Below are 20,918 nucleotides of genomic sequence, written 5' to 3'. Positions count from 1 at the left end.
AGTATGCTGATATTTGTTGCTTACTGCATTTGTTTTTACTAAACAGTACGTTCTAAATAGTATGTGGTACGATTCGTATGGAGTTTAAGTAATGGCATCAGCATGCTTCAGTTCGGCTGTCGCCTAGCTGAACTCAGCTAACCGAACGAGTGTGCTCGCACACTCCCTTAAAATACATTAGCTGGAAAAACTAGAAAAAAGCAGCAATAGTACTGTTTGTCCATTTTGACACACCGTAGCCAGTATACATTTCCTCAAAATAGTCAGAATTAATCTAAGATAACTCAAGAAATCTGTCATTAATTTTGACCTTTTTGCAGAGGAGATCTGTCGTGTATTTTGACTTCTAGATTTTGGACATGGTCACAGTGTTAAATGGCATTGGAATAGATTGACTATGGGCAGATTGGCTTTTAGCCCATGATTCATGCATTGACAAATGTTCAAGGCCCAGTGCAGTCAAAAATATGATTTTCCTGAGTTTTTTTTATATATATATATATATATATATATATATATATTTCCACATGAGTTTGGAAAAATATTTAGAAATTTAGAAAATGATGATGATGATGCCATTTTAGTGTAAGAGCTGTTTGAAAAGACCATCTGGCATTTCAACCTGTTTTGCTGGGATGGAGTTCCAAACCTCTCTAACAATAACAGTTCGTTTTCAGTTTATCCCTCCCCACTCCTAGACAGTCTTAGCAAAATTCTTGCTTAAGGAATTGTTCTTCGCTAAGAAGCAATTTTTCTTTGTTTTTAATCAAAATGGTAAAAAAAAAAAATCACAGTAAGGTACATTTTTTACACAAATGATTTAATATTAAGATAAAAACGTCTGCATTAGACCGTAACACGCAGGAAAGTCAGAGGTGATAGAAACACACACAGCAAGATTGATAAATGACCAGAACATCAAGGAACGCCATACAGGCCTAATAGCTAGTTTTTCCACAGTGTCCCTTTTTAACCTATTCCCCAACTACATGAATGTCAAAATAGACAAGACTCTACATATACTGTTTGAGGATGGAGAAACCTTTTGGATGCTGTTCGTCACTGATTATCCGCTGTTCTTTCTTTCCCTTGCAGAAAATGCAAAGCTGGTACAATGTAAGTATACACTTCAAGGAACTGTTCATTAGGGTCTCCCACTCCGGTGCACTTTATTCTGCTGATGGTAGCTACAGTGTTTCCTGGTTGGAGTGCACAGTACAGTATGAAATAGCACTTAACAGTGAAATGGCACCAATAGATGCCGAAAACGGTGTCTGTTAAATTGCCACCCCCCCCTCATTTAACCATTTCACTAAGCTTTGAGCTTTAGCTGATTTAACTGTTCATTCAACTTAGTGTTCTTCTCATTTACCTACTCAGCCTGTCGCTTTTACCTCAGGGACATAGTATCTGATGTAACCTCACATGCCAGATGTACAGTGGGGTCCAAAGGTATTTGGACAGTGACAAATTTTTGTTGTTGTTTTGGCTCATATAATTTTGAAATGATACAATGACTATGAGGTTAAAGTGCAGACTATCAGCAGAGTCTTGTTGGGAGTCACAAGCTTGATGTAGTCATTGCATGCTAGGAATATGGGAACAAATACTACACTTTTGACTACTTTAATACACATATTAGTCCAAATACTTTTGGTTCCCTAAAATGGGGGGGAACGATGTACAAAAGGTGCTGTAATTTCTAAACAGCACCTGATATGCATGAAAATACCCACAAATTAAAGCGGACAGTCTGCACTTTAACCTCAGTCATTGTATCATTTCAAATCCAAAGTGCTGGAGTACAGAGCCAAAACAACATTGTCACTGTCCAAATACTTTTGGAACTCGATGTATATACAATATTCATATTCATAGACACGACTGGTTCTGCAAGATTATATTTGATAAAGCATAGAAGAGCAACAAAGTAATCTCTCTCTCTCAGGTTCTCAGTCCAACTTATAAACAGCGCAATGAGGATTTCCGTAAACTCTTCAAGAAGCTGCCAGACACGGAACGCCTCATAGTGGGTGAGTGACGCGCACGCTCACAAACACGTACTTTGTGCGAGTTTGCATCTCTCTGCGCTGACACTGTGGAAGTGGAGGGCCGATGCTGTTGCTTTGTCAGCCTGATGTCTCTCCTCCAACCTCCTCTTCCTCTCCTCCCCAGACTACTCATGTGCGCTGCAGAAAGACATTCTACTCCAGGGGAGACTCTATCTGTCAGAGAACTGGCTCTGCTTCTATAGCAATATCTTCCGCTGGGAAACCACTGTAAGTTATAGACGTTTTGTTCTTCTATCCTCGTCGGGACATAAATTTGATTTCCAATAAAAATCCTATTTTCCCTAACCTTAACCCCAAACCCAACTCCTAAGCCTAAACCTAACCACTTACCCTAACCCTAATTGTAACCCTAAACCTAACATCTGAGCTTTAAATAGCCTTAATCCTGTGTCTGTGGGGGGGGACCTAAAGTCCCCACGAGGGAGAATTTTCCTTGTTGAAGAACCAACCCTCCACACACACACTAACCCTCCTGTTCTGTTCAGATCACAATCCTGCTGAAAGATGTGACCACCCTGACCAAGGAGAAGACTGCCAAGGTCATCCCCAACGCCATTCAGATCAGCACCGACCACGACAAGGTGAGCCAAGGGGCTCGATATTCAGTCACACAGCCTACTATGAGAGTAGTGGAAGAAGTTCAGAGTTCAGAGTAGTGGAAGAACAGTAGTTAACAGGTGCATCAATGATATGTAAAGGAAAATCACTTTTTATTATAGATTCTTGTAGACAGTATACGTATTGTTTAGCTCAGTGATTGTCAACTGGGGGTGTGGGGGAGGGTCGCGGGAGGTTTATTTTGAAAGGATACCACTGTAGTGCTTACTGTTGCTGACTTTACACGTGCAGTGTGTCCGCAGTGGTGAAATGGCTAGCTACGTTCGGACTTGGCTGACCAATCCAATAACGTTCTCACCCCCCCCCCACACACACACACTGATCCAATGAAATGACAGATTTCTCACACACACACACACACACACACACACACACAGAGATCCAATAAAAATGTCATTCTGCAGCATTGTTTTGTTTTAAATGTGACACGTCCACTTAGATAATACAGATCTTCTGACAGCTAGCTTGATTGACGGCTAACTATGCAGGTGTGTTCTGCAGGCCTTGCACATGTGCATAGTTAACTGTCGGCTAGCCATCAGAGTAAAATCATGGACAAGTTTTTAAAACGTGCAGCTCCCTCTTCATCCATTGCTGCTTCCCATATGAACACCAAGGCAGACAACCCCCGGTCCCGGTCAACAAGAGAAAATACCACCCCCGACGTCATCAAATATGGTTTTACATATAAGACAGGCAGGGTGAGTGTGGACCGCAGTGCGTCCTATGCAACGAGCTATTAGCTAATGAGAGCATGAAATCCCTCCCAAATGAAAAGGGATCTGGACACCAAGCATCCAAGAGTTAAAGATAAGACAGCTGACTTAAAAAAAAAGGAAATGTCAATATCTGGAGGCCTCACAAGATTCATTGAAGAACCTATGCACGGTACAAGAAAAGGCACTTTGCGCATCATACCTTGTGGCCCAGCGCATTGCTAAGTGCAAAAAACCCAGACCAGCACAGAGGATCTCATACTCCCTGCTGCGATTGAAATGTGAACTGAAATCTTGGGAGTGTTTGCCACCAACCAACTTAAAACCACACCCCTATCCAATGACCGGAGATTCCAGGACATGTCTGAGGGCATAATACGCCAGACATCCAAATGGCCATTACACACTGCAGCTTGATGAATCTACAGATTTGGCTCAACATGCAATTCTAATGGTCTATGTCAGACACGCCTGGGATAATAACTTTGAGGAGCAGTTCCTTTTAAGTGCTGATTGGCCCACCACCAACACTGCAAAGCCTGTCTTTAACACAATGGATATGCACTTGGGCTCCGTGGGACTGGCCTGGGATGGGTGCGTCGGTGTGACCACTGATAGGGCAGCTGCCATGTCGGGAAAGCACTCCGGGGTAGCAAAGTGGATCCTGGAGAGAGCACAGAGTGTGATGTGGAACCATTGCTTCCTACATAGGGAGGCATTGGCAGCGAAGGACATGGTGCCTGAGTTCCACGCCACTCTCCAGGATGTGATCAAGCGTGTCAACTATATCAAAAAGAGTTCTAGGAAAAGCAGGTGTTTCAGGCCTTCTGCAGGGATATGGGGAGGGAGCACCTTCAGGTGCTGTATCATGCAGAGGTCCGCTGGCTTTCCAGCTGTAAAGTGTTGGGTCGTTTTTATGAGCTTCGATTAGAGATTGCTGCGTTTCTTTTGGTAAACAAGTCACCTCTGGCCGAATATTTCGATTGTGAGGAAACGCTCGCGCAGGTTCCCTTCCTGGTGGATATTATTGATCTGAATTCTCTCAATGTGTCAATGCAAGGGAGGGGGCACAATCGATTTGTACAGGGGGACGAAGTGGATGCCTTCAAGATGAAGCTTGCCGTTTGGGCAAAACATGTTTCTCACGGGAAGGTTGACATGTTTCCCAATGCTGATTTCAAGATTCAGAATCCGATCAACAAAGCGCACGGCGACACGCCATTAAATAGCATCTTGTCAAGCTGCAGGGAAAGTTTTGCAACTACTTCCCGGAGGAGAACAGGAGACAAGACGACTGGATACGGGACCCCTTTCGAGTGGAGATGGGAAGCGTCACGTTGCCAAGCAACGGAGAGGATCAGCTGGTGGAGCTGTCATTTGATCGTGGATTGAGCTCCCGGAAATGACACTGCCACAGTTCTGGTGCAGAGTAATGGGAGAGTATCCTGCTCTCGCTTGTCTTGCAAGCAAAATCATGCTACCGTTCAGCACTACCGATCAGTGTGAAAGTGGCTTCTCTGCAATGGCAGTGCTGAAAACAAACTAAAATCAGAAAAAAACTGGACAGCCAGCATGACCTCCGAGTTGCCTTGTCAACCATCACCCCAGACTTCAATATTGTTCACTATGTTAATTATTATTGTTAATTCATTCTGATTTTCATATTACATTTTGGTGATCTGGTTAAAAAATGTACACCTTTAAAAAAAAATAAAGTCAAGGTTGTGAAACTATTGACATTGTAATTGATAATTAAGAATTCCTAATTCTATTTTAAACACTGGTATGTGTTACTTTTCATGAACATTATTGGACTGGTTTTGATGTCATGTTCTGAGTTTGATCATTTCTTACTCCCCTCTCCTGAACTGGTGGTATAATTTTAAATGGCGTATTCTCTTCAATTGGTAAATGTTTTCTCAGTTAATATGGCTGTGTAATGACTTTCTTTTTAATACTAATTGAGAGAGTCTATTTAGCAAGTGAAACCTGCTCAAAAAGGCATCTGCAATACAACATTACAAAATGTAATAATCAACATTCCATAATATTGGGTTGCGACTCAATTGTCATATTTGGGTCCCAAGGCAAAACCAGTTGAGAAACACTGGTTTAGATGCTTCCGATGCTTGACAAATAACATAAAAAAAATGTATCATGGCAAAATAGACTATTTCTGTCATGGTTTTTGACAAGCTGAATCAATAGCAATGACCACTAGCCATCATTCCATCGTTCACTCAATTTGTTTTCCTCTGTGCTTGCTCTCTTTCTCTCTCTGTCGTTTCATCCAGCACTTCTTCACGTCTTTCGGGGCGAGGGACCGCAGCTACATGATGATTTTCAGACTGTGGCAGAACGCACTGATGGACAAGGTACCTACCTCCTCTCCCACCTCCAGCTCTCGCACTCCTGCCAGTGTGACATTAACTGGGCATATATATCACCGTGGCGGCACGAAGGCACTTCCAAATACTGAGAGCGGGCAAACAGTATTATTTATGTCGTTTATTGGATAATAGAACTATTCAGTGATGAAATATAACAAAATGCAACACATATAACACTGACCAAAACTATCGGTTACTGAATGATTGAATTATTGATTGACGTTTTAATGTCCTACAAGAGGAAAGTCCAAGAAGTTAGTGAGACATTGAGACGGTTAATGTCTGTTTCCTCTCAGCCTCTGTCCCCAAAGGAGCTGTGGCACATCGTCCATCAGTGTTACGGCACTGAGCTGGGCCTCACCAGTGAAGACGATGACTATGTCTCCCCCACCGACGAGCACATTAACGGTCTACTGTGAGTGTACATGTTCGCTGATGTCTCTGGATTATCCATCCCTTAAATGAAAAGCCACTACTGGGATTGTGAATTGTTAATCATGCTGTTTCTTTCTCCTTTTTCTCCTCTCTGTCTTCCCATCCTTCATTCTCTCTCATTTTCGCCCTCTTTCCCCCATACTGCCCTTTTTCTGTCCCCTTCATCTCTCTCTCTCTCTTTCTGTCTCTGTACCCCCCCCCCATCTCAGGCCAGTGGAAGAGTCAGTCTCTGTCTCTGACCTGTTGGACCTTAGCTCCTTGGGGGCCATAGCTTCGCTGGGCAGCTCGCCCCCCTCCATGGCAGCCTTGTTCCCCAGTGGCCCCCTCCTTGCCAGCGGTGGTCTGGGCTCCTCTCCCCTCTCCTCAACTACCTGTCTGCCCGTAGACATCCCCGGCAGCCCCTCCCTCGACCCCCCGGACCCCAGCCCGCCCAGCTCCCAGAGCTCCCTGCCCTCCACCACACACACCGCCTCCTTGTCCGCCCCCGCCTCGGCTGCTGCCTCTTTCGTGAGTTTTATTTGATTTAATGCCAGGGAACTACAGGGTCGTATTCATTAGGGTAAAATGTTTGAAAACGTTGTCTTAAGTGAATATGACCCAGGGCATCGGGAGGCGGGGGGATATAACTTTGAACTGACTTTAGAGAGAGTTTCATAATTATGACTGTTCCGTGGTTTATCTTGATAGGATACATATACCTCAGTCATACCCCAGTAGATCAGAGTCGCTTGTTGGCTCTAAACGGCCATCCGTCTCGGATGTAATGTTGTGTTCCAAATGTCACCCTCTTCCCTATATAGTGTACTACAGGGAATAGGGTGCCATGGCCCTGGTCAAAAGTAGTGCACTATATAGGGAATGGGGTGTTATTTGGGACGTGGCCCATGCTGTGCCTAAAAGAGCCAGTGTTGTCTGACCAGGGCAGAGTAGAGAGGCTTTGAGGTCGTACTAGTCCTCCAAGGCTCCTCAGTTATGTGAGGGTGTTGGGATTGCTGTGTTTGTGTGTGTTTCTGCCTTAATGACCTCACGGCGTGTGGTAACTAACTACCCCTTTCTCTCCCCTCGCATGCCATTTCCTAGTATGTGGAGGAGGGCGGGGACAGCCTGTTGGAGTCTTCCAATCACATGATGCCCCCGTCTGCCACCAGCCTGGAAAACCTCTCCTCATTGGACCAGCTCACCAACGACGACGAGCTGCCCACCGACCCCAGCAACTCCTCAGACACACAGGAAGAGGGTGAGTTCCTGGAGCCCACAGGAGAGTAGTTTCATGGAAAAACATTTGCGTTTAGGCGAACATGCAAAATACATTTTAATCTGATGCAGACGTGGGAGATTTGAGAGGGAAAGATGCGATTGTAGACACTTCACAAAGGTGAAATTCTAATAGTCCGTAAGGTGGTTTTCTCTCCTCATCTCCTTTCCTTCATTCCCACTAATCTGAAAGAACGTGACGGGTGAAAGCGATTGGTTTCCACTCTGCTGCTTTCAGCTATCCTTTTTTCTCAGAAGAGAAAGCCTGTTGAAACTACTGCAAATACTCCCTTCCTATTGATCCCATACTAGTAGTCTACCAGGAGTCTAGTAGGACCTACATTACTGTAGTCATGGACTCTCCTGAGAACAGACTGTGTGACTTGCTGCATTAAAGGCAAAACTCAAGAGAAACTCGAGACGTCAGCGTTCACTTAGCAGATGACAGAGTACTAGGAGCAGAAAAACAATATTTTCTGAAAACATTATGTTTTAGTGACTATGATTTGACCGATAAAGTGCAATGGTCATGTTACAGAAGTCTGAACTGTACTGTTAGCAACCACAATGTATTTTCTTTGAGGCCTGTAAAGTGGGGAGTCTTTTACAGTTCTCTTCTGCTCAAACAGAACTGTGTGTCTCGTCAACAAAAAGGACATTATCCTCCCCATTATCGCTGACGTTTTTATATTTTATTTAATTGACTTGAAAAGCCATTTCATCTGACACTGGATTTGAAGTTGATTGGCAAGCCAGCTTGCCTAGGTCCCATTTGTCAATGCAGTTGCAACAAATCCTGGCGGGATATAAAAAAAAAAATCTATCATAGAAATTCTGATGATTAGACTTTATCTCAACTGTGGTATCTCTGCTAACTGGTGCATTACTATAGTTGTGAGTGATGTGTAACTCTGTCCCCGTCCAGACGAGGTGGAGTCGTTCTGTGCGGACCTGGCTGGCCGGCTGCACATCAACATGGTGGTGCGCATGAGCGTGGACAAGCTGCACGACCTGCTCTTCTCCGCAGACACACACTTCATCCAGCATCTCTTCTCCCAGCGGCACTTCACAGGTCCGTACAGCGCAAACGCGCACACGTGTACACACTCGCACACCTGCTCTTCACATGCAGTGCCTTGCAAATGTATTCTTCCCCCTTGGCGTTTTTCATATTTTGTTTCATATTTTAATTTATTTCAATTTCATGTAAAGTGACATACACAAAATAGTCCAAATTGGTGAAGTGAAATTAAAAAAATAACTTGTTTCCAAAAATTCAAAACGGAAAGGTGGTGCGTGCATATATATTCACCCCCTTTGCTATGAAGCCCCTAAATAAGATCTGGTGCAACCAATTACCTTCAGAAGTCACATAATTTGTCAAATAAAGTCCACCTGTGTGCAATCTTAGTGTCACCTGATCTGTCACATGATCTCAGTATATTTACACCTGTTCTGAAAGGCTCCAGAGTCTGCAACACCACTAAGCAAGCGGCACCATAAAGACCAAGGAGTTCTCCAAACAGGTCAGGGTCAAAGTTGTGGAGAAGTACAGATCAGGGTTTGGTTATAAAAAAATATCAGAAACTTTGAACATCCCACGGAGCACCATTAAATCTATTATATCAAAATGGAAAGAATATGGCACCACAACAAACTTTCCAAGAGAGGGCCGCCCACCAAAACTCACGGACCAGGCAAGGAGGGCATTAATCAGAGGCAACGAAGAGACCAAAGATAACCCTGAAGGAGCTGTCCATAGGACCACTTTAAGCCGTACACTCCGCAGAACTGGGCTTTACGGAAGAGTGGACGGAAAAAGCCATTGCTTAAAGGGGAAAAAAAGCAAACACGTTTGGTGTTCACCTTAACCTCTATGGGCTACTCAACAGCCAGTGGAATCCCGTGGCGCGATATTCAATTACCTTAGAAATGCTATTACTTCAATTTCTCAAACATATGACTATTTTACACCATTTTAAAGACAAGACTCTCGTTAATCTAACCACACTGTCCGATTTCAAAAAGGCTTTACAACGAAAGCAAAACATTAGATTATGTCAGCAGAGTACCCAGCCAGAAATAATCAGACACCCATTTTTCAAGCTAGCATATAATGTCACAAAAACCAAAACCACAGCTAAATGCAGCACTAACCTTTGATGATCTTCATCAGATGACACTCCTAGGACATTATGTTATACAATACATGCATGTTTTGTTCAATCAAGTTCATATTTATATCAAAAACCAGCTTTTTACATTAGCATGTGACTAGCATGTGACTAGCATTTCCACCGAACACTTCCGGTGAATTTACTAAATTACTCACGATAAACGTTCACAAAAAAATAATTATTTTAAGAATTATAAATACAGAACTCCTTTATGCAATCGCTATGTCCGATTTTAAAATAGCTTTTCGGTGAAAGCACATTTTGCAATATTCTGAGTAGATAGCCCGGCCATCACAGGCTAGCTATTTTGACACCCACCAAGTGTGGTATTCACAAGTCAGATTTACTAAAAGAAAAATTGGATTACCTTTGCTGTTCTTCGTCAGAATGCACTCCCAGGACTTCTACTTCAATAACAAATGTTGGTTTGGTTCCAAATAATCCATAGTTATATCCAAATGGCGGCGTTTTGTTCGTCCGTTCAAGACACTATCCGAAGGGTAAAGAAGGGTGATGCGCCCGGCGCGTTTCGTGACAAAAAAACCCTGTTTTCGTTCAAAGACTGAAAATGTAAACATGGTGGAGTCTCGTGCACGCGTGCCCCAGTCTCATTGTTCTCAGATCGACCACTATCCAAATGCGCTACTGTTTTTCAGCCATGGCCTGCAAAGTCATCATTCAACGTTCTGGCGCCTTCTGAGAGCCTATGGGAGAGTTAGAAAATGTCACGTTATGCCAGAGATCCCCTGTTTTGGATAGAGATGATCAAGAAGGCCAAGAAATAGTCAGAGAGAGCGCTTCCTGTTTGGAATCTTCTCAGGTTTTGGCCTGCCAAATGAGTTCTGTTATACTCACAGACACCATTCAAACAGTTTTAGAAACTTTAGGGTGTTTTCTATCCAAACCAAACAATTATATGCATATTCTAGTTACTGGGCAGGAGTAGTAACCAGATTAAATCGGGTAAATTTTTTTATCCAGCCGTGCAAATACTGCCCCCTATCCCCAACAGGTTAACCTGTTGGGTCTAGGGGGCAGCATTTGCACGTCTGGATAAAAAAAATGTACCGATTTAATCTGGTTACTAATCCTACCCAGTAACTAGAATATGCATATACTTATTATATATGGATAGAAAACACTCTAAAGTTTCTAAAACTGTTTGAATGGTGTCTGTGAGTATAACAGAACTCATTTGGCAGGCAAAACCCTGAGACATTTTCTGACAGGAAGTGGATACCTGATGTGTTGTATTGACTTTAAACCTATCCCATTGAAAAACACAGGGGCTTAGGAATATTTTGGCACTTCCTATTGCTTCCACTAGATGTCACCAGCCTTTACAAAGTGTTTTGAGTCTTCTGGAGGGAGATCTGACCGAACAAGAGCCATGGAACGATGATGTCCCATTAGACACCTGCGCGCGTGTTCATGTTGGGTACCCTCGTTCCAATACGCTATAAAAGAGTATGCATTCGTCCACCTTGAATATTATTCATGTTCTGGTTAAAAAGGCCCTAATGATTTATGCTATACAACGTTTGACATGTTTGAACGAACGGAAATATATTTTTCCCCTCGTTCATGACGAGAAGTCCGGCTGGCTTACATCATGTGCTAACGAGACGGAGATTTTTGGACATAAATGATGAGCTTTTTTGAACAAAACTACATTCGTTATGGACCTGTGATACCTGGAAGTGACATCTGATGAAGAGAATCAAAGGTAATGGATTATTTACATAGTATTTTCGATTTTAGATCTCCCCAACATGACGTCTAGTCTGTATCGCAACGCGTATTTTTCTGGGCGCAGTGCTCAGATTATTGCAAAGTGTGATTTCCCAGTAAGGTTATTTTTAAATCTGGCAAGTTGATTGAGTTCAAGAGATGTAAATCTATAATTCTTTAAATGACAATATAATATTTTACCAATGTTTTCTAATTTTAATTATTTAATTTGTGACGCTGACTTGACTGCCGGTTATTGGAGGGAAACGATTTCCTCAACATCAATGCCATAGTAAAACGCTGTTTTTGGATATAAATATGAACTTGATAGAACTAAAAATGCATGCATTGTCTAACATAATGTCCTAGGAGTGTCATCTGATGGAGATTGTAAAAGGTTAGTGCATCATTTTAGCTGGTTTTATGGTTTTGGTGACCCTGTCTTTGACTTGACAAAACATTACACACAACTCTTGTAAATGTACTGTCCTAACATACTCTAAATGTATGCTTTCGCCGTAAAACCTTTTTGAAATCGTAAAACGTGGTTAGATTAAGGAGATGTTTATCTTTCAAATGGTGTAAAATAGTTGTATTTTTGAAAAATTTGAATTTTGACATTTATTTGGATTCAAATTTGCCGCTCTTGAAATGCACCTGCTGTTGATGGAGTGCACCACGGGTGGCACGCTAGCGTCCCACCTAGCCCCAAGAGGTTAAGGCATGTGGGAGACTCCCCAAACATATGGAAGAAGGTACTCAGGTCAGATGAGACTAAAATTGAGCTTTTTGGCTATCAAGGAAAATGCTATGTCTGGCGCAAACCCAACACCTCTTATCATCCCGAGAACACCATCCTCACAGTGAAGCATGGTGGTGGCAGCATCATGCTGTGGGGATGTTTTTCATCGGCAGGGACTGGGAAACTGGTCAGAATTGAAGGAATGATGGATGCCGCTAAATACAGGCAAATTCTTGAGGGAAACCTGTTTGTCTTCCAGAGATTTGAGACTGGGACGGAGGTTCACCTTCCAGCAGGACAATGACACTAAGCATACTGCTAAAACAACACTGGTGGTTTACGGGGAAACATTTAAATGTCTTGGAATGGCCTAGTCAAAGCCCAGACGTCAATCCAATTGTGAATCTGTGGGATGATTTAAAGATTGCTGTACACCAGCAGAACCCATCCGACTTGAAGGAGCTGGAGCAGTTTTGCTTTGAAGAATGGGCAAAAATCCCAGTGGCTAGATCTGCCAAGCTTATAGAGACATACCCCAAGAGACTTGCAGCTGTAATTGCAGTATTGACTTTGGGGGGGGGTGAATAGTTATGCACACTCAGGTTTTATTTTTTATTATTTTTTTATCGTCAAACAAACAATAAATATTTTACATCTTCAAAGTGGTAGGCATGTGTAAATCAAATGATACAAACCCTAAAAAATCGATTTTAATTCCAGGTTGTAAGGCATCAAAATAGGAAAAATGCCAAGGGGGTGAATACTTTCGCAAGCCACTGTACATACGCGGAGACACACACACACACACACACACTCTTTGTTGATCTTACACATGGTTGGCATTGGCAACGTTCTCGTTTTTCTTCCTCTTGATCACTTTCTGCTCCTTCTATTTTCATTCCCTTTCCAAATATCTCCTTTAATTTTTTAGGTAGAAACATTGTTCCTAGAGTACATTCCTGTACACACCACTGTTTCCCAGTACCAGTGATAGTCTGCCTAGAAACATGGATAGGCTACAACACGATAGGATGCAAAATGCTTAGTTCATTCCATGTGACTGATCGGCCCTTCCTAAAGTCCACTCCTCCAGGGGTGGTACAGTAAGCTTTAGGGCTGCGTCCGAGATGGCACCCTATTCCGTATATAGTGCATTTATTTTGACCAGAGCCCTGGTCAAACGTAGTGCGCTATTTAGGGAATGGGGTGCCGCTTGGGACGCGACCTCGGAGTGTTGCTGCGTGAGACGCTCATTGCCGCCTCTTCCACCCGACCGACTATCTCCTGATGCACTGGTGCTCATCTGTAGGACGTCTCTGCTGCTCCACGCAGTATGGCTGTTGTCATGTATGGGGATGGAATGATTTGTTATTATCCTCCTAGTGCTTAGACTGGAGCTGTCCCAAATAATGGCATCCTGGCCTGTTCCCTACATGAATAATAGGGTGCCATTTGGGATGCGGTCAGGGTCTCCGCCCCCTTCCTTCCCCTCTCCTCAGACATAGGCCAGTGTGTTGTAGCGCTAATGAGCAGTCCACGGTGTTTGTTTACGCTGTGTTAACCTTCCTCCATCTGTCTCTCTCGCTCTCCTCTCTTCTTTTCTTCAACACCGGATATGCTATTGTATGTTCTGAGAAAAGCAGTACAGGGCTCTGCATATTCGTTGTTCTTAGCACAGTTCCCTAAAGTTGTCGTTTTTTAGATGCTGAAATAGAGAAGTGGAGTTGGTTGGTTGATGGCCTCCCTGGTTTGTGCCCCTGCCAGCTTTTTGAGGACATTGTGTGGCTTTAATTAGTGCATTTCCCTCTGTGAAGCGGTGCTGTGTCCCTCTCGCTTTTCTCCCTCTGTCTTCCTCTCATTCTGTCCTGTCGCTCCTACTTTCTCTCCTTCTCTCACTTACTGTCTTTCTCTCTCCCTCGCACACACACACACTCCCTCCCTCATTCTTTTCCTTGTCCTCTCTCTCTGTCCCTCCGTCAGACCTGTCAGTTCGTGAGTGGCAACAGGACAGCTGCAGTGGGAACACCAGCCGGATCCTGAGTTACACCATCGCCATCAACAACCCCCTGGGCCCCAAGACCGCCCCCGTAGTGGAAACTCAGGTCAGTCAGTCAGCACGCTGGATATTACAGTTTAAAAAAACATTTGGTCGACATTAGTGGAGGCTGGTGTCACGTTAAATCAGACGACAGGCTCATTGTAATGAATGGAACCCGATTAAACATATGGATTTGACGTGTTTGATAGCGTTCCATTCCAGCCATTACAAATGAGCCTCCTCCGATTTTTAAAGTGACACCAGCCTCCATTGTCCTCCATGTTCTGGTTTGAATATCCGGTTCACCAAAAAAATAAATATATTCTAGGTCACGGCATGGAGACGTCGGAGTTGGGAGTCTCCACTGAGTTGGAGAACAAGACTTGACTCGCCTTCTGAGGATTGAGACTCACCCCCGTAGGTCATTCGCTAACGCTAACACCTTTCTTTCCCTTCGCTCCATCCAGACGCTGTATAAGAACAGTGCCCCGGGCGAGTGTTACGTGGTGGACTCGGAGGTCATTACCTCGGGCATCCCCTACCAGGACTACTTCTACACCGTGCACCGCTACTGCCTCACCGCCATCAACAAGAACAAGAGCAGACTCCGGTACCTACATTCACCACCCAGCACACTGAACAATGCCTTTTGACTAATAGTTTGTGTATGAGTCGCCTGTGCAGATCAAATGGCAATAGAAACATTTAGTTGTTTGAAACAACTTTTTTTTGTGTGTGCTAACCTACTAAATGTTGTATGTATCAGGTGAACTCGCTGCCTTAGAAACCCGCGAGCTTATGTTCTTACGTCACATAAAACACACCCGATATGGATGAAGTGTCCCTTTTAAACTGTTCTAAGAGGTGCGGTTTGACTCAAAATCGGATTGATTGGTCACATACACGTATTTAGCAGATTGCTATTGCGGGCGCAGCGAAACGCTAGAAGCAGAACTGCCATGTCTGTCGGCGCCGTCAGTTGAGTGGCGGATCGGTGTTCATTATGATACGTTTCTAGCTTCTGTCGTGGGTGAACCGCGTGATCCCTTTAGAGATGTCATATAATACTGTTATATAATATGTTCTATTTAATTCTGTGGGGATCCCAGGTATGTGCAGCACCGTGCATTATGTCTAGTGATACAGAGTGCTTCAGGGATGGGTTACTGGTTACAGTGTGATGGACTCTGAGTTGTGTCTGCAGGGTGTCGTCAGATATCTGCTACAAGAAGCAGCCGTGGAGCCTGGTGAAGGCGCTCATCGAGAAGAACACCTGGAGCGGCATCGAGGAGTACTACAGACACATGGGTGAGACTGACTTACATTGTGGTCTTACTCTCCTACTCGGGATGAAGCAGTGTCTGTATTCTTATTGCTTACCTCTCTTTCTGGTTCTTTCTCTCTCTCCGTCTCTCTCTCTCCGTCTCTCTCTCTCCGTCTCTCTCTCTCCGTCTCTCTCTCTCCGTCTCTCTCTCTCCGTCTCTCTCTCTCCGTCTCTCTCTCCGTCTCTCTCTCCGTCTCTCTCTCCGTCTCTCTCTCCGTCTCTCTCTCTCCGTCTCTCTCTCTCTCTCCGTCTCTCTCTCTCCGTCTCTCTCTCTCCGTCTCTCTCTCTCCGTCTCTCTCTCTCCGTCTCTCTCTCTCCGTCTCTCTCTCTCCGTCTCTCTCTCTCCGTCTCTCTCTCTCCGTCTCTCTCTCTCCGTCTCTCTCCCTCCGTCTCTCTCCCTCCGTCTCTCTCCCTCCGTCTCTCTCCCTCCGTCTCTCTCCCTCCGTCTCTCTCCCTCCGTCTCTCTCTCTCTCTCCCTGTCTCTCTCTCTCTCTCCCTGTCTCTCTCTCTCTCTCCCTGTCTCTCTCTCTCTCTCTCCCTGTCTCTCTCTCTCTCTCTCTCTCTCTCTCTCTCTCTCTCTCTCTCTCTCTCTGTCTCTCTCTCTCCCTGTCTCTCCCTGTCTCTCCCTGTCTCTCCCTGTCTCTCCCTGTCTCTCTCCCTCTCTCCCTGTCTCTCTCCCTCTCTCCCTGTCTCTCTCTCCCTCTCTCCCTCTCTCCCTCTCTCCCTGTCTCTCCCTGTCTCTCCCTGTCTCTCCCTGTCTCTCTCTCTCTCTCCCTCTCTCCCTCTCTCCCTCTCTCCCTGTCTCTCTGTCTCTCTCTCTCTCTCCCTGTCTCTCTCTCTCTGTCTCTGTCTCTGTCTCTCTGTCTCTGTCTCTGTCTCTGTGTCTCCCTCCCTCCCTATCAGAGAGTGAGGTGTGTAAGCTGGAGACCCTGCTCCAGTCTGAGGTGTCAGTGGTGACCTCTGGGGATGTGGTGGGGGCAGACTCTGCCAAGACAACCCCGGCCCTGCGGCGACGCAAACGCACCTGCTCCCGGCGCCTGGGGGACCGGGAAAGAGAGGGAGGGGGCGCGGGAGGTGGAGAGCGCGGGGACCGAGGGATAGGAGAGGAGCGGAGAGAGGCGGGTGAGTCAACAGGGCCGTGGTGGTGTCAGGAGATGTGTCAGTTACTTTTCTTCTGTTTGACGCCTGATAAATAAGACCCATATAAAAGATTGTCAAGCAGAGTTCAACGATTACCTCATGTGTCAATCGAACTTATTTGTCTCCAGGTTTATGATGATTCATTCAACTAAATGTCAAATGCCACTGGTGCTCCGCTTTGCTTTATACACTGACATCTGCTGGTGTGATTTGGAACTGCATCCAGGCTCTTCTGGCAGTAAGTAATGTGTTTCTCCCTTTGACCAGGTGGTCAGTACAAGCACGGAGAGCGGTCGCGTGGCGGAGGCAACAGCATCTCTACCATACTGCTCATAGTCAGCTTCATGTGAGTTCTGACCTCTCGGCGTGTGTGAAAAGAAACACTGATCGATTCCCCTATCCCTTAGTAGGAGTAAACCAAGGGAATTATCAATGGCCTAATCTTGTCCAGCATATGAGCTTTAGGATGAATCCATACTTGAGATGTGCACGTTTCACACAATCCTCCCATTGACATCAATACATAACCTACACTAAACTCAAGTTGGGATTGGACCGTTTGTGAGTGATTGTGAAAGTGTTTTTGGGGACCTCTCATCCCTGTAGCGTTACCGTAACCACCACATTATGTGAGTTCCACTGTGAGTGCTAGTGTACAAATGAGTCTGAATGCTTGTTTCTCTGTTTCTGTAGTCCATGTTGTCAAAGTGTTTGGGGGGGGGGGGGGTTCAATGAAATGAATATGTCCTCTGCTTACTGACGCCCTCCCACTGCCTCTCTCTCTATCGCTTCCTGTGCGTAGGATCTGTGTCAGGTACCGTATAATAAAAGACTGGGTGTCACATCGTCAATGTCTCGTTGAATGACTGTTCGGTGTTGTGAAGTCTGCGCTGTCGTTCGATGGTCTAGTATGCTTTGTTGTCCCAAAATCATTTTGTGCTGTGTTACAGTTTGAGTTGCGCCACCACTTTTCCCCATTCCTCCTCGAGTTCTCATATTCCTGACTGTCGTCCCTTTATTCATAACCTAGTCTCGCTTCCCTCTGTTTTTTGGCCCATACTTGCGTCAATACATTTACCCTCTTTCTTTCGATGCTGATTTGTTCTATCACCTCTCCTCTCTCTCCCCTCTAGTCTGGTGGTGTTGGTGGCCCTCAACATGCTCTTGTTTTACAAGCTGTGTTCTCTGGAGAGAGCTGCACACACGCTGGAGACGTGGCAGTCCTTCTCTCTGTCTGACAGGTAACCAAACCAGGAAACATCTTTATATTATAGCCATTACTACTTACCCATCAGAGGACACTGTCCTGTTCTCCTTTTGATCGAGAACTAGATTTAAACTAGAACCGAATGCACCTCTGATTCCCACTGTTTTGTTCTATGATTTGTTCTCTTCCGTTGCTCAGGAACAAACCAGCACTTTCATTGGATATTACTTACTACCAGAGATGCATTTTTAGCATGTGAACTAATGCCTCTCTTTCTTTCTCTGTTCATTCTTCTCCTCTCTTCTCTCCATCCAGTCCTCTACCCCAGTCTGCAGAAGAGTGGGCCCAGGTGTTGCAGCTCCAGAGACAGTTCCACCAGGCCCAGCTGGGCAAATGGCAACAGATCCTCCAATCCTCAGTCACTCTACTAGACCAGGTGTGTGTGGGTGTGTGTGTGTGTGTGTGTGTGTGTGTCCAAGCATGTACACGCATCATTTACGAAGCGTTCCCTAAGGCTAACAAACGGCTTCACTGTTATTCATGAAGAGTCATCGTGGCTGTCGTAATGACATTAGCCTCCTCCTCTCTCTCTCCCTCAGATGAAACAGTCATTGGAAAAGCTCCACCGAGGCGTCGTCACTCCAGAAGTCCAGCAGGATCCCCCCTCGAACCCCACTTCAGTCTCTCACTGAGCACTGATCCTCCCTCCCTCCCTCCACCCCTCAGGTGGGTATGAATAGACCACGGGGGAGAGAGCCAAGGGGGAGGTGGCCAGAGGTGGAGGGTCCAGCTGGGTCAATCAGGGAGAGTGACACTCTCTCACCCGATCCCAAGCTCTGCTCCTGCTTCTCTACTCAAAACGGACAGGGAGAGGTGGGGGGTCCCCACGCCTCAGTCTGAGCAACCTGCAATGGGGTGGGTGGTGAGTGACCTTTGGGGGGGGTACTACACTACCCATAACTCCCCACACCTCAACCTGCAATGGCAAAGTTCCACCTTCCATAGTCACCACCACCTCTCACGTCCAGACAGTTAGACTGGGAATGTCTTCAGGGCTACAGCAATAACATAGCATGGTGAGCCAACCATATGTCCCTCAGTCAGGGCTAAAGGCTGGCCAGTTTGTATAGTACCATCTGCTCCTCACATGCAACCAACCATGCTGCTCACCCTGAACCATCTCCCCTGCCTGAGAATCCAAGAGACATTTTCAAAAGAAAACGGACGATCTACTGCATTTCAACATGTGCAGCCCTGCTGATGCATTTCAAATGGAGAGACTCGGGTCCAGCGCATTTCATAATGGACTGACTTGACTTGGATCGACTGCAGCTCTCAAAATGGGCCAACCCAGATTAACTTTGCGTTTCAAAATGGATGGACTCTGACATTTGGGAAATTGGGAGCTTTCCCAGCCCTGATAAACAGCTATGGCTCTGTTCCCAGCTGAAGCCAGCCTAGGGGACTTATGTGCCTCGGTGTGAGGGGTCCGCTCAGCTTAGTCCCCCTTGAGCCTCTGGAAATGAGGGACACATGACGAGAGAGGGGAAAGCTCTGATGGATTACAGAAAGTCTCCTGTTTCGAACTTTTTTTTTTTTTATCGTTCTCTCTCTCATTCTCTCCATCTGGGATCAGCAGCTTCCATCTTAGACTTGATCTGCTATTGGAGAATCATTTCAAAACAATACCTTTTTTTTTTTTAAGACGTTAATAATACAAAAAGACTCCTAAATCGTCTACTAGCTCGTTTTTATCGTTAGCTGTCTTTTTGAGGGTGACTGGGTTGTTTCGAGAATCGCGAGCGAGCGAATGATGAGTGTGCGCGCCAGACCGTCCCAGTATTTATTTAGCACGACTTTGATTTCGAAAAGTCCTGTCCCGCTCTCAACGCCAGTGATTTATCTTTTCCTATATGCTCTGTGTTAACACTTCAGCACGGACCAAGAAAGAGCTATTAAGTTAATCTTTTATATTTACTGGTCATAGCAATAATGATATTTGGTGATTTATACTACTTTTGAATGTGTAAAAAAGTAGTATATCACTAAAGTGTGTTTAGGGCAAAATGAGACAAGCAAGCGAAGATGTGGAGTTGGACAAGAAGACGGAGATATAAGTGTATTAGAAAGAAGTATCCTCAATGTTACATCGTCACTGTTACATTTGGTATTATTAAGATGATTATGAGTTTATGTCGGATACTTTTTTTTGTTTGTTTTTTTCCGCACTTGGTCAACTTCTAATTGTGTTATTGGATCGGACTTGAAGCGTTTCAGGGTTACTGACTGTACTCTGTAGACCAGGCTCTGCGTACCAAATAGCACCCCGTTCCCTTTATAGTGTAGCGCACTACATAGGAAATAATGTGCCCTTTGGGACGCAGCCTTTGTAGACCAGGTAAACAGAGAGATGCAATAAACTAGTGACTTTCTAGTGTAAACTGGGCTGGACTTAAAAAAGGACCAACCAGAACTGTAGGCCTGGATAAAGGGAAACTATTGCAGTACTGTGTTTGTGAGTTCAAATTGATGTTTATATGTTATTCCTTTTCATTTTATATCTTTATTTTGTAGTCTATCTTGTTTGTTTTTGTTTGTCGGAAGGTCATCTCATTTTATTTTCTGCTCCCCCCCCCTCTTGATTCCCTCTCACTGTCTATCAAAAACCATCTTCTCTTTTCCTGATGATTTTCCTTTTCATCCCCCCTCCTATTGTCTTTTTCACTCTTCCTCTCTCTCTCTTTCCTCGTTGTACTGCCTGCCCCCCCCCCCCTCACTCCTTCCGTCTCTTGCCTGTGCACTGAGTAAGTCAGCTGTGTAAGTGTGTGAGCCTTGCTGTGCACGGCCAAACAGTGAGTGATCAAAGGATGTACTATATTTATTAGGTTCAGGGAGGAAAGGGGGGTGGGGGGGTCTGTGGAGCAAATGTACTGTAAAAGATTTGATTGTACACAATGCCCTGGAGAGAAATGAAAAGTTCTAAAATATGCAACTCATTGGAGTCTTATTTTTTTTAAATGTGTGTGTCATCAACCATTTTCATAAAGTTGAACTAAAAAAAGTATTAAAAAACA

At 44.8% G+C, this 20,918-nt stretch overlaps 1 protein-coding gene across 7 annotated transcripts in view; it reads left to right on the top strand.

Annotated features, from left to right (window-relative positions):
• LOC106605230 (protein Aster-A) overlaps positions 1-20,918 on the top strand; it is a 36,034-nt gene extending 15,116 nt beyond the window's left edge. For 6 of the 7 annotated variants that reach the window (XM_014200646.2, XM_045718400.1, XM_014200650.2 and 3 more), the window contains 18 exons: positions 1,096-1,116; positions 1,949-2,033; positions 2,176-2,279; positions 2,558-2,653; positions 5,701-5,781; positions 6,093-6,211; positions 6,441-6,738; positions 7,312-7,468; positions 8,411-8,557; positions 14,116-14,237; positions 14,641-14,783; positions 15,378-15,481; positions 16,401-16,619; positions 16,905-16,983; positions 17,440-17,451; positions 17,771-17,878; positions 18,160-18,280; positions 18,444-20,918. In XM_014200646.2, coding sequence (XP_014056121.2) covers positions 1,096-1,116; positions 1,949-2,033; positions 2,176-2,279; positions 2,558-2,653; positions 5,701-5,781; positions 6,093-6,211; positions 6,441-6,738; positions 7,312-7,468; positions 8,411-8,557; positions 14,116-14,237; positions 14,641-14,783; positions 15,378-15,481; positions 16,401-16,619; positions 16,905-16,983; positions 17,440-17,451; positions 17,771-17,878; positions 18,160-18,280; positions 18,444-18,536 — 2,109 coding nt within the window. In that variant the 3' untranslated portion in view covers positions 18,537-20,918. The remainder of the gene's footprint in view (positions 1-1,095; positions 1,117-1,948; positions 2,034-2,175; positions 2,280-2,557; positions 2,654-5,700; positions 5,782-6,092; positions 6,212-6,440; positions 6,739-7,311; positions 7,469-8,410; positions 8,558-14,115; positions 14,238-14,640; positions 14,784-15,377; positions 15,482-16,400; positions 16,620-16,904; positions 16,984-17,439; positions 17,452-17,770; positions 17,879-18,159; positions 18,281-18,443) is intronic. The other variant, XM_014200648.2, reaches the window with a different exon arrangement.

Source organism: Salmo salar, chromosome ssa05 (genome assembly GCF_905237065.1).
Source record: "Salmo salar chromosome ssa05, Ssal_v3.1, whole genome shotgun sequence".
Taxonomy (NCBI): domain Eukaryota; kingdom Metazoa; phylum Chordata; class Actinopteri; order Salmoniformes; family Salmonidae; genus Salmo; species Salmo salar.
Note: the sequence above shows the minus strand (reverse complement) of the source record. Positions and strands in the feature narration are given on the sequence as shown.